Consider the following 14,526-nt stretch of genomic DNA (forward strand, 5'->3'; position numbering starts at 1 on the left):
GAACCCACTTTAAAAGAACAATCCGCTGAAAAATCAGTTAACCTTAAGAGAAAACTGAACATTTCCATTCTTTTATACATTATTAATAATTCTAACACTGTGCACAAGTGGCTGGAATCTTTTGATAAGCCTGTAAAATCAGACCTCTCTCTAAACATACAGCCTATGGACTAAACTGCATGGATGCAATTCTGATAAATAAAACCAGTCACAGCAGTCTTGTACTGGAACTCAGATCTTAAGTGAACTTTGCCTCGAGAGAAACCGTAATAATAATATCAATCTGCATTATCTGAAGATATCAAATCTGTCTGCTTTTTCTTTTTTATTATATGTGTTATCAAGGTTTTCGTAAAACTCCACACAGGGGTCACTATGTATTGATATCTATAAGGTAGATCAGGGTAATAACTCACAGCAAATTATTATTGTTAAGATAAACAGCGAATGTATGAGTTACTTAAAGTCACGGCACCACTGATACAAATCTTTACAATCATAATATCCCATTACAGTGATCTTTACGGTCTTTTATCCACCCTGTTACTTTTAAAATCATGTGCATCTCTGTGCACATGCTTATCTTATGAAATTACAACACACAGGATCATTTATGTTCTGTATTTTTTCTTCTGATAGCATCAGCAAAGACTCAGTGGGAGTTGGTTCAATGTTGTTTATACTGGTTATAATGAGGTAAAAAAGAGACAATTGAACAATTGAATTACTTTATTCTCTTGACTTTTTTTTTAAATCAGCATCTACATAAATAGATGCAAAGCATTAAAAAACACATAACTGAACAATCTACTGTATGCATTTAAATAGACTGTCAGTGAATTCATATACATGTGACAGATATATAATGTATTGGAAAAGCAGGTGTTATGTTCAGAACTTATCCTTCTTCTCAAGGTCAATGTACTCCTCTACAGGACGTTTTTTTTTCTTAGATGTCTTGACAAGTCCATACACCAAGAGGGCAACAGCAACTGCTGCAATAACGGTGAGACTGAAGAGGACATTTAGAGCCAGTGTAGCATCAGGACCTGACACTTCCAAACCTAAGAAACTAACCAAAGGTTCCTCACCAGGAGGAGATGGAGGAGTAGTACCTGCAAACAAGAAAATAAGTTGGATGGATGGACAGATGGACGAATTAACAAATGAATGGAACAATGACGTAGATAGATAAGCAAATAAGTACCTGGGATGTCAACATCAGGTTCATGGATCTGACAGTCATGTGGACTTTCTCCTGGACTTATGAAGCCATTGCAGTTGATTATCGTAGCGTAGTGCCAGACAGATTTCTTGGGAATACGTGGTAATGAAGCATCTGATCGATTTACATAGAAAAAGCCGAATTTTTCATCAAAACCCGTCGCCCATTCCAGATTGTCCATTAGTGTCCAGGCAGCGTAGCCACGGATGTCTACTCCATCCAGCAAATACGCTAAAGAATAAGAATTATCATAAATGAAATTTAACCAAAATGCTTGTCTAAAAAACAAACAATAATATCAAAAGCATCACAAAAATATGTTGCATAATGATGTCCTCTCTAAGAGTAAACAAAACCGCTTTACCTTTCAGGGCCTGATTGATATAGTTATCATAGTAGTGGCTTCGGTGAACATCATTCAGATTCATTGACCCTCGTTCTGATACTCCGTTCTCTGTAATGTAAATAGGGGGTCTCCATATTCCTCCTTGATGAAATTTAGAATTTTTCTGAATCCCACAGGAGTTACTTTCAACCAGAAGGAGCCAGAATCCAGCCATGTACGATCCGTAACTGTTCCTGCCCCCCTGGAATAGATTGAAACATAAATATTTATGCATGTTTTAAACAGATTAGGCTCTAATCAGTGTGACTATGTTTAGTAAAACTTAGAAGGCTACCTGTCTGCATCATAATGCTCAAGGTTCTTGTAGTCAGGTTATAGGCTAAGACAGTGGTGTAGTGGTTGAATCCAAAATAATCATGTGTTCCCTTTATCCTCGCTACTTCTGCAGGGTAAATTCTGGAAGCCTGTTAGATGTAAAATACAAATGTAAAAGCAATACATCATAAGCAATACAAGGCTCTGAATTTATCACAAAAAAAAAAGATATTTTTTACCTTGATTTTGGTCGGCCAGCTGCTAAACTTCTATCTCGAATAATGTCCTTCATTAAATCACTGTAATCTCCATTGAACACGGGATGAGCAAACCAACCAATCTGGAACTGTTTCAAGAGATGAAAAATAAATGTAAATTTTAGTTAATGATAGCCACTCTGTCATAGATGTAGAAATGGTTGGACTACAAACTGTACCTGGACTACACGAATGGCAGCATCCACGTCTTCTTGTTTGTATGGATTTCTTGGTTCAGCCCAGTCAGAGTTTATAGTGATGCCAACTATGCCACCGTGTTTTGCACGATACTTGTCATTATATACATGCCAGGCCTCAGCATGAGCCTTGATTAGATTGTGTGCCACAATATATGGTGCAGTGCCTGGTCTGAAACTTATACCTAGACAGAAATAAAACCATAAGTTACTTCAATATCATGCTATACAAAAAGTAAGTGGGTCATTTTCAGTGCGGATTATACCTGGTGCTGCACTTCCATAGCCATGTCCCACCATTGCAACATTGTAGGGTTCATTTATAGTGATCCAGAACTTTACTTTGTCTCCCAGACTGTTGAATACAACATCAGCATAGTCTCTGAATCTCTCAACAATGGTGTCATTCTCCCAACCACCAACATCCTGGAGTGCTTGTGGAAGATCCCAGTGATACAAAGTCGCCTGCCAGTTCAAAAAATAATCCATATGAGTTTAATTCTTTTAGGCTACAAAAGCAATTTTATTCAATATATTTTACCTGTGGTTTGATATTGGCTGCCAAAAGAGCATCTACTAGCCTATGATAGTAGTTGAGTCCAGCTTCATTAATTTTACTGTTTGTTCCATCTGGCATAATTCTTGGCCATGAAATAGAAAATCGATAGTGGTTGACCCTGAGTGTTTTGAGACTATTGATATCCTCAGCGATCTTGTTGTAGCTGTCACAGGCGATATCACCATTTTCATCCAGCGATATCTTTAAAGCAGTATGAGCAAATTTGTCCCAAATGCTGAGACCTTTTCCATCGGCTCTCCAGGCGCCCTCTATCTGTGGCATTAGAGAATAACATAAAACAAATGTTATAATTTAAAGTTCCTCAGAACAAATACAATAAGACAAAAAGGTTACACATCATTTCACACACTACATATCGGTTCTTTTTAAATTGCAACTCAACCTCAGAGTATTAGTAGACTTGATGGGTTAGGGTTAGTAGAACAATGAACAATGTTCTTGCAAATTTACTACCGCTGGGAACCATTAAAATAAAGTATTAACAGGAGATATTGGGCTGACAGTCTACTAATCATTTAATAACTGGTAGCTGGCATGTAGACAGAGCGTCTAAGCTGGACTATCAAAATAAAGTGTATTTTTTAAAATGGATTGTACCTGATAGGCAGCAGTTGCTGTGCTCCATATAAATCCCTCTGGGAAATGTCCATATAACATTTCTTCTTCGGTTGGCAGTGGAAAGCCATTATTTCTCATTATGTCAAAGTAGAGGTGAGCAGAGCGCTTTGGAGTTCTTGGACGACTTGAATGTTTAAAGTTCACGTAGTGAAGCCCATAGCCAACAGTGTAGCCTTTCAGCCACTCAAAGGAGTCCATTAGAGAGGAAGCAATGTAACCTTTGACACGTACTCCATCCAGATTGTGCGCTAAAAAGAGAATGCATGTAAATGAGTGTCAGGTTAAACAATTTGCTAAACAACATTACAAACTTTGGGCTGCATTCACTATTCTGTAATAGTAAAACTACTTTTCTTTGGATTTTAATGCGCAAATATATGCACTTAGTGAATACCTTTAAGAGCTTCATCAACATAGGTCTTCAGGAAGAATATTCGATCAGTGTCATCAACTGTTATAGCAGTGCCTGTAGCCACACCATTTTCTGTGATATAAATCTCAGGGTCTCCATACTCTTCCTTTAACCAGTTAAGAAGTCTCCTGATACCCCAGGCTACAGCCTTTTGCTCATTAACAGCTGTATTTTCAGAGCCATCTGCATTGTCTTTTCAACATCCTGATCAGTTTCATAAGACTCTATATTGAGTCTGCTGGTCACATGACGCACAACTTTGGTAGTGTATGTATTAATGCAGAATACATCAGCTGTTCCTTGGATAAAGGCTTTGTCTTCATCAGTAAAAGAAGGTAACCTGGATTCGGTTAAGCCTTGAAGTTCACTCTTGTTCCCAACCTGCCACTTCATAGCATCAGGATAATCACCATTTTTAAAGATGGGGTGTGCAAACCAGCCAAGCTGGAACTGAAGAGCTCGATCAGCAGCCACCACCTCTCGAGGAACATTGATGTCTTGGGGTTCTGCCCATTCGGCATTCAGACTAATGGATACCAGACCTCCTTGAGATGCCCTGTACTTCTCATCATAAGTGTGATATGCTTGTGCATGAGCTTTCAGGAGGTTGTGTGCAACCCTGTATGGAGCATCTCCAGGTTGCTTCATGTTAGGCGGAATCTGCCCCAGTCCATATCCTGACCATGCAATTGTCTGGGGTTCATTAAATGTGATCCAAAACTTCACCCTGTCTCCAAATGTTGCATAGCAGAAGTCACAATACTCATTGAATATATTAATCATTTCAGGGTTGTCCCAACCATTGATGTCCTGCAAAGCCTGTGGCAGGTCCCAGTGGTAGAGCGTCACCATTGGTGTGATATTGTTTGCTATGAGACCATTTATGAGCCTGTTGTAATAGTCCACCCCCCTCTGGTTAAGAGAAGATTTATAGCCGCTGGGAAAAATTCGAGACCATGACATGGAGAATCGGTAAGTTTTCACTTTTAGGGCCCTCAGCATGTGTAGATCCTCATTTATTTTGTTGTAACTGTCACATGCAACATCACCATTGTCATTGTTTGGGATACTACCAGGTTTTTGAGCGAAAGTATCCCAAACACTTGGCCCTTTTCCATCTGCATTCCAGCCACCTTCTACCTGATATGCTGAAGACGAGACACCCCAAAGGAATCCTTCTGGAAATGTTCCGTAGTGATAAAGCTGTCTCTCAAACTTGGTCTGAGGGGAGAACTTTTCCCAAACAACCTTGGATTTTGAAGGAACTTCAGATGGCAGCAGTCTAGGAAGTCTTGTGATTCCAATTTCATTTCCATACATCTGCATCTTAGCCTTTGTCGTAGTCTCTGCAAATCCATTTCTCTCAATCACTTCTGAGTAGTAATATGCTGATGCTTTGGGGGTTCTTGGTCTGTCAGGATCTTCAAAGTCCACATGGTGCAACCCAAATCGTTGACTGTAGCCTTGAGGACCCTCAAATCCATCCATTAGAGCCTGGACTGTAAACCTCTGAACATCAATTCCATCCAAAAGTACAGCTATTTGGACAGAAAGATGTTTGTGAACTTCAGATAGTGATTTTTTAATTACATAGTATGATATTAGAGTTTGGTAAATATTTTGTTACATTTGTAGAAGGCTACATTAAGGTCAGTCTGTAACAAATTCATTAAGTCTACTGCTTCCCCCAAATTTGGTGACCTAAAACCATGATCCATAAAATGATTGCAGATTTGAACATTTCCTGAAGTGTTCATTTTTGAGAGACTTATTTGACTGTTGACTAACTAGCAAATTCTCGAAAAGAAGAAGTAGGTTAAAGTATCTAGGTTAAAGTATGGCCAAACATCAATGCTTTTTAAGATACATACATACATGGCTTCCTAGGAAAGGTATTTTTGGCCTGGAAATTAATACTGTATAATGTATATTTTTAAATATAAAAAATTACAATCTGCAATAGAAAATACCTTATAGAAATACATACATACAATAGACCCTGAGGTTTAAGTCACCAAAATGACTGATTTCATACAGACTGACCTGCTATCTCAAAAAAAGAATATTAGAGTCTTAGTTTTGAACACTGACCACTTAAGATGCTTACCTTTCATTGCCTCATTAATGTAGGTTTTGAGATAGTCAACACGATTATTGTCATTGAACACATCACCATTGTATTCAGTTGGCATTCCATTTCCTGTGATGTAGATGGGCACCTTTGTGATGGATGTGTACTCTAAAGAGATGTAGTTCAATAATCTCCGAAGACCCCACGGAACAGACTGGATCTGATCAGACACTGTAGGGGGCCATGTAGGATCAATATGAGTCTGGAAGTCCCCGACATTATTCTGTCCAGCATCACAACTATTCAAGCTCTCACTAATCATTCGGGAAGTATAGTGGTTTAGTCCAAAGAAATCAGCTGTGCCTCGAATTCTTTGTTTCTCAGCCTCAGTGAAAACAGGCAGTCTGGCTAGCTCTTTACCACATGAAGCTTTCTTTTCCTCAATTTGTTCCTTTAACACGGTTGAATAGTCTCCATCTACAAATATGGGATGAGCAAACCAGCCTAGCATGAAGTTTAGATAACGCTCAGCTGCTGCTACATCTTGATCACTTGAGGGATTACTTGGCTCTGCCCAATCGGAATTAAGAGCAATGCCCACTTTTCCACCCTGCAGTTTTCTGTAATTATCATTATAAATATGCCAGGCTTCAGCATGTGATTTTAGAATATTGTGTGTCACCTGGAAAAACAAACAAAGAATTATCACTTTCTAAACTCAAAAAAAATTATATGGTATCTTCAGATTGACAGACACACCTTGTAAGATGCGATTATTGGGTCTTTCACTCTCGGGGGATGTTCCCCTGTTCCATACCCCAAGTTGCTCACTACCCACGGGCTGCCGAAGGTGATCCATGTTTTGACTCTGTCTCCATAATGAGAGAAGCAGAAGTCAGAAAATTCTTTGAAAGCGTCCACAACAGAGTCATTTTCCCAGCCGCCTAAGTCCTGCAGAGCTTGAGGAAGGTCCCAGTGATGCAGGGTAACAGTGGGCTCAATGCCGGATTGTAGCAGTGTATCAATCATCTTGTCATAATAGGCAACACCTTTTTCAAGCAAACTTTCTTTGCGTCCGGTGGAGAAAATACGAGCCCATGAAATTGAGAACTGATAATTAGGTGCCTTCATGCCCTAAGCAGATACACATCATAGTCCACCTTGTGATAACTATCACAGGCCAAATCAGTGGTCTGGTTTTCAAAGACATGGCCTTCATGGCTAAATCGGTCCCAAATGGTCTCACCCTTCCCATGTTCAGCCCATCCACCCTCCACTTTGAAACTCTCACTGGAGACAGACCAGTCAAAATTAACTGGGAAGGAGCCACTTAAAAACTGATCACGCTCGGCTTCAGTTTGACTTCTAAATTTCTCCCAGACCTTTTGGTATGAGAATGCAGAAGCTGATTTCTGATGTGAGACTTCCTTAGTATTTTGCATCTGCAAACTAAATGAGAATATGGTTGTTATGATGGATTTTGTATCAATATTATGTACTGATAACTGTACTATTTTGTTCTCAGCTTACCTTTTCTTTTCGGTTTCTTCCTGATTTAGCTTCTCAAATAGATGTGTGATGTCACAGCCCATGATGTGAAGATCTTTGTTCTGTAAAACTGACAAATAATACTAGGTTAGCATTTGGTATTTTAATTCCATAAATAACATCTTAGTCTTTAAACACATCACTTAAAAATATACCAACTTGTACCTTCAAAAACTGCATGAAGTGGTTGAAAATGATCTTCATTTCCATCACAGTCTTCGACTGTCAGCTGATACATAAGGATGGGCTTTTGGCCACTGCCAACCTGAAACAAGAGTGTCAAATGTTGTTCCAGTGTCCTGATATGTTGTGTCACATTAACCATTTAAGCAGTCTAGAATATTAAAAAGCAGCAAGTTAACTGATGACTATTCAATGGGCGGATCTGCTGTAAAGTTGATTATACTTACTATTACTTCAAGAGCCACAATAAAACCTTTGACAAAATCTGTTTTGTCAAAAGCATTATATAAAGAAAAGTGACTTGACTTGACATTACCTGTAACTTCCTCAATTCCTCTGTAAGAGGTGTCTTCAATTTGCAATTGTACTGCATGTGCAGAGAGATGAAATCCACATATGCCTAAGGATGAGATAAGAGCAGTATGTAATAAATTACATAACATTAACTATTTGCCAGTATAATATATGATTATCTTTCTTGAACACTTACCATGATTTTAGTACCTATTTGATAAATGGAGTTAATATCACTGGCTCTGATCCCAACAGACAAATGAAGTGCTGAGAGAGAGAGAGAGAGAGAGAGAGAGAGAGAGAGAGAGAGAGAGAGAGAGAGAGAGAGAGGAGAGAGAGAGAAACAGAGAAAACAGTCTGAATGACTCATTGTACTATTATTAAGAACTATGTAATGTGGAAAGAAGCGCTATAGTTGTCACAATTTATTCTAGTAAATACTACTTAAGTTTATGTTTAAAGTTTATAAAGATTCAAAATGCATGTGACAACCTGTCTGAAGAGAAAACTTGACTTTTCAGGCTTTCATAGTTTTGTATTATGTATAAATTGATCTTTTGACTCAAAACTCATTAGTTATGAGTTTGTTCTTGACATTAATTAATACAGTTTTAATAAATTTAAATTAATTAATAAACTCATGCCTTACCCATGAACATTTGACGATAAACATTTGCATGGCACTGAAGAGCATTTTGAAGTTGCACTTCATGTAGCTCGTGCAGGTGACTGAAGGTAATGAACGTGTCCACAAGGTCCCTAAATGTAGTGAAGACAAATCCTGCATACTGCTCAAACATCTGCACCAGTAATGGATTTTCCCAACCTCCAAATCTGGCTCTGAAGTCTTCTGGTACAGCAGAACGATGGAGAACCAGCAGAGGTTTGATGCCTGATTCAGTCAGCTGCTGCTGAAGTATCTTGTAGCACTTCACAGTGTCTTCATGTGGCTGGTTGGGATCACCTGAGGAAGGATCGTGACCAGGAGAGGGGGACTTTAAAGTGGGTCACCCCTTTGCTCTGAAGGAACTGAAAGTAGGATCTGGATTGTTGAGGCAGTGGACCTCCACAGTTAAATGCATTGTCTTCATGTGGTGGTGAAGTCTGGCTGGTTTTCAGAGGGCCAGCTAGTAACATGAAGTCCTGTTGCTCTGCATTAGTGGAGCTCCAAAAAACAGCCAACAAACCTAGAGAAAGAAATCCTTCTAGGACCTTCATCATGACTGTTCTACAAAGCGTTCAAAGCTCTTTATAAGTATTACTGCTAATCTAAGGGGAGGCATACATATCAGTGACACAATCACGCAGTTTAACGTTAATCTAACTAGTGATACAGGTTATGGCAGTTGTTAAGTTTATCATTTTGACCAGTGGTTGAAAAAATAAGCATGTGATTCACACACGGCTTGTTGACAGAAATAAACTGATTTGTTTAAATTCAAGTTAAATTCATTTAAACTAAGTTTCCATTTAAATTATGATACTTGCATGTTGCACCTTTAGAGTTCTTCTCTTTATTTACTGTATTCAACAAATAAAATCCTACCATTTTGACATATTAAAACCTTTAGATTATTATAATTGAAATTTCCTAATTTAGCTGTGGCTGTGTTTATTAGATTTTTATTATTATTTGCAGGTCACTAGTTTGCACCCTGCTATTAGTCACTGATAATCTTGCTTGTGTTCAGTAAAAAACACACACACACACACACACACACACACACACACACACACACACACACACATTTATGGGGACTCTCTATCAGAATCGCACACAGACCTTTTAACTGCTCACATCTTAATGACAGTTTAAATAACACAATATAACAGTCTCAAAAAACTTGACATTTATTTCCTATCAATAACAGTCATAATAATAATAATACAGATACAATATACAGTAAATATACAGGATTTCAGGGCTTCTTTAAACTTACAACAGCTATCTTCTGTTAGTCATGTTTATGATTTCACCGTGATCCACTGGTGTCTACACACAAAGATCAATAAAAACATGTTTGAATATTTTTTTTAATTATTCTGTTTAGTTTTATAAACAAATTTGTATCATTTGGTTATCACGTTTATGTATGTTATTGAGAAGTGGGGAAGGTAAAGCAATAAGTCAAGTTTTTGCCTATTTTGAAATATTATTTGAATAATTATGTCCAATAATTTCAGTCAAAAGATTATAAGAAACTACATCATATCAACATATATCCACATATTGTCTTTTAGTTATACTTTACAGTGAAAAGTTTTAATTTTGCCAGAGCTCTCCTCCAAATACATTGATCTGATTATGTACTGTTTCTTTAGCTACATTACTTTAGTAAGACCATGTTTTACTTCGTTTATACGTGCATGACAAGCTAGACTGAAAAAAATGTATTAGCTAGCAAATACGTGCATATTATCAGCGCAAACGGTAATTCGACAACATAACATGATTAAATGTGAAGTGTGTCATAAAAGACATTTCTTAGAAATATATTTACTTAGCGTGTGAGATATCATCTAATAGGTGACTACGATATGACTATTGCAAATACTAATTAGCCCGTCTTTCGGGTCTTAGACCTCAAATAGCCTAACGTTACAAGAAATATAAGCCTTTATAGACATTGTGTTTCTGCGCAAAGAAAATGCCGTACTTAATCAAACAATAATTATTATTATTTTTATTTTACCGTTGCAAGACATTTCACAACAAAACCCTCCCAATTGCTAAAGTTACTAAAAACTAGCCCAAAGCTAGCAAGCTCCAATCAAGCGTCACGTTTAATAACCTACGTTATAAAATGTGCATCCATGTAGCCGTGATGTTTCGTTTTGTGTGCCAGGACTACAAATCCATATTTAAAATAAATGAATACACAAAATTTTAAATATGTATGTATTATTACTTTTTCTTTTGAAGCTATTACTAACCGAGGTTTGGTAATTATCTCTTATTTTCAAGAGCATACAATAATATGTGTCATTAACAATAAAAATATGTAATTTCTCTCAGAAACTAATTAGATAATGAACAAAGTTTGTGTGACGTGGTGCTGCATCACCACCTAGTGGACAACAGATACAGTACTTTAAGTTTGTGAGTTTGAATTTGTTTGCCATTAAAACATGCTCAGCTAGTACAAGTTCATAGAAATGCACCCATGGGGTGCAAAAGTCTCCCAAAGTTCATACTGTGGTGAAGACACTGCCCAAGAAGCAAGAACTGAACACACAGCTTTTTCTACTATTGTAACTTGCTTGGCAATGTTGCATTTAATATAACTGCATCACAATGTCATTGCTCGTTTCCCTCAGCCAGCCAATCAGGCTCTCGGGAACATAGACGCTATCAATGCCCAGCAATCTAGCAACACGTGCCATGGGGATAGGTTTATTATCATTCACACGACCATCTCTGCATTTAATAGAAAATAAAGTGTTTAATCTCGTCATTATACATAACTACCACTCTATTCTCCTATTTAATACTGTTCAGTGCTTTGACACAATCTGTATTGTTAAAAGCGATATATAAATAAAAGTGATTGATTGATTGACTGTAATGCAGTTAAACGAAATGCCTTCCACTGAAACGCTCGGCCATCAAAGTGATTCAAACTCAAATATTTATTTGATTTCCTGGTTAATGGGACTGCTAATAGCATTAACTCAATCCCCTGGCCGTCACAGAAATAGGAAGGGAATCTCACCATCACACCAAGCTCACAGTGGATGATGAAAACGCGTTATAATAAAAGACTGTCCAGGGATTTGATATGGCCTGAAAAAAGGCTTAGTTTGATAAAATGGTGAATTTCTGTACATTGAACCCACTTCACAAGAACAGTCCACTGAAAACACATTAGCAGTTGGTTAAGCCTAATAAAACCAGAGGCATGGATGGAGACATTTCAATACATTAAAGAAATTTCTCATCAGTCTCCAAAATTAATCTCCAAAACTATAATTTTCCAAAAATATAACAATCAATCATCATAATCAAAGCTTTTTTTTTACACAATCTACTTCACGCTTTCTGTCCTTGGATTGATAGTTCATTAATATTTATCAAGTAAAATCTTTTTACAGTAACAGTAACTGTTAATAAAGTTGCAAAGGATCCCTCCATTAACTCTGAATCACAATAAAACAACAAATGACTTTATTTGTTTGACTTATTGTTTAAAATCTGCATGTACAGAAATAATTCATATGCAGTGCACCAAAGCACACAAAACAAGAACAATCCACTCTTATACATTTAAAAGACTGTCATATAAAAATACAGGTGACAAACATGACATTTCAGTGTTTAGTGACACTTTATTCATTAGATCTCTAGTAAGTAAGACAAAGTTTACTGATATTTTACCTCCTGATACCTGTTAAAGGTAGGTACTGAGGCAACTGACGATATTTTTCAAGAAGACATATTTACAACCATTTATAAAGTCATAATATAGCAATTTATATTAAATGATACTATATTAGTCCTATTATATAAGTAAAATTTGTAAAAGCAGGTGTTATGTTTAGAATTTGCATTTGTTCTCAAGGTCAATGCACTCCTCTACAGGACGTTTTTTCTTAGATGCCTTGAGGTCCATATGCCATGATGGCAAACAGCGACTGCTGCAATAACAGGTGAGACTGAAGAGGACATTAAGACCCAGTGTAGCATCAGAACCTGACACTTCCAAACCTAAGAAACTAACCAAATGTTCCTCACCAGGAGGAGATGGAGGAGTAGTACCTGCAAACAAGAAAAGAAAATTTGAATGGATGGAAAAAACAGAAACCACAAATGGTTAGAAACATAGTGAGTGGAAGGATACTCATGAACAAAAGGATTGATGTTACCTTCAGGTTCATGGATCTGACAGCTTCATGTGGACTTTCTCCTGGACTTATGAAGCCATTGCAGCTGGTTATTGTAACGCACAGTGCCAGACAGATTTCTTAGAATACGTGATAAAGAAGGATCTGACCGAGCCATATAGAAAAGGCAAATCTTTCTTGATAACCCCATCGTCCATTCCAGATTGTCCATTAGTGACCAGGCAGCGTGAGCCGGATGTCCCTACTCCATCCAGCAATACGCTTAAAAGAATAAAAACATTTTATTCAATTAGCATTAAATACATTTTTTACCAATACTCTAAAACATTTGAAATTTTTACCTTTCAGGGCATTTATTGATATAGTTTTTCATAGTAGTGGATTGGAGGACGCTCATTTAGATCTACTGGACCTCGTTCCTGATACTCCATTCTCTGTAACGAAAACAGGAGGGTTTCCATATTCATCTTTAATGAATTTCACAGAATCCTTCTGAATCCATGGGATTAACTTTCAACCAGTCGGATCCAGATTCCAGCCACGCACGATATCGCTGATAACTGCTGCACCCTCGGAATAGATGACAGCATGATGAATATTAATGCACTGTTTAAAAACAAATTCGGCCTTTAAACAGTGTGACAATGTTGATTAAAATTAAAAAAGCTACCTGTCTGCATCATAATGCTCTTGGTTCCTGGAAAGTCAACGTAAAAAGCTAAGACAGTGGTGTAGTGGTTCAATCCAAAATAATCATGAGTTCCCTTTATCCTCGCTACTTCTGGGAAAATTCTGGAAGCCTGTTAGATTTCAAATGCAAATGTAAAACGTTTATAAGCATATGAATACAAAACTTTGAATTCTTCAGAAAAAAACAACAAATATTTTTTATTACCTTGATTGTGGTCGCACCAGCTGCTAAACTTCTCTCAGAATAGTGTTCTTCATTAAATCGCTCACAATCTCTATTGAACAATGGATGAGCAAACCAACCTAACATGAACTGTTTTGAGAGAGAGAGAAAAAGCAAGCAAAATAAAGAGCATTGTTACTTCAGTGTCATTGCTATAAGTATAATTAATATTTAGATCTGTTTTTATTTTTATATTTTACCTTAATTCTTTTTTTTTTTTACGCTTAGAGGAGTTTAATGACTCATTTAAATGTGTGTACCTGAAACCACGCGCATGGCAGCATCCACATCTTCTTGTTTGTATGGGTTTCTTGGATTAGCCCAGTCAGAGTTTATTGATGCCAATGACGCCACACCTTGTTGCGATACGTCATTATGGGGAAATGCTGGGGCCTCAGCCTTGACCTTCAGAAGGTTATGTCCACAGCTATATGGTGCAGTGCGGGATTAGCATTTATACCTGGATGGAAATATAACATCAAGAATTTTGCAATGCATTATTAACTGTTACTATTCAAACTATAAAAAGCTAAAGTATGATTTTGACATACCGGTGCAAAAATTCCATGTCCAATCATCATGCAGTGCAACAATAGAGGTTTCATTATAGTGATCCATTTCACTTGCAATACCTCCCAGACTGTTGAATACAACATCCCAGCGTGGTCTCTGAACCTACTCAACAATGAATGCATCTGGCCACCAGCGTCCTGGAGCGCTTGTGG

At 37.4% G+C, this 14,526-nt stretch overlaps 1 protein-coding gene across 1 annotated transcript; it reads right to left on the reverse strand.

Moving 5' to 3' along the window:
- Positions 1-662: 662 nt before the first annotated feature.
- On the reverse strand, positions 663-9,288 carry LOC122352042 (lactase-phlorizin hydrolase). Its single transcript, XM_043249532.1, is given in 23 exon segments — positions 663-1,115; positions 1,208-1,456; positions 1,590-1,700; positions 1,703-1,812; positions 1,906-1,939; positions 1,942-2,022; positions 2,025-2,035; positions 2,126-2,232; positions 2,323-2,525; positions 2,607-2,805; positions 2,882-3,172; positions 3,518-3,786; positions 3,933-4,148; positions 4,151-5,488; positions 6,058-6,703; positions 6,781-7,157; positions 7,160-7,470; positions 7,552-7,639; positions 7,735-7,834; positions 8,069-8,152; positions 8,243-8,313; positions 8,696-9,027; positions 9,029-9,288. Coding segments are annotated over 23 exon segments (5,691 nt in total). The 5' UTR covers positions 9,268-9,288; the 3' UTR covers positions 663-891.
- Positions 9,289-14,526: the final 5,238 nt, after the last annotated feature.

This window comes from Puntigrus tetrazona, chromosome 9 (genome assembly GCF_018831695.1).
Source record: "Puntigrus tetrazona isolate hp1 chromosome 9, ASM1883169v1, whole genome shotgun sequence".
Taxonomy (NCBI): domain Eukaryota; kingdom Metazoa; phylum Chordata; class Actinopteri; order Cypriniformes; family Cyprinidae; genus Puntigrus; species Puntigrus tetrazona.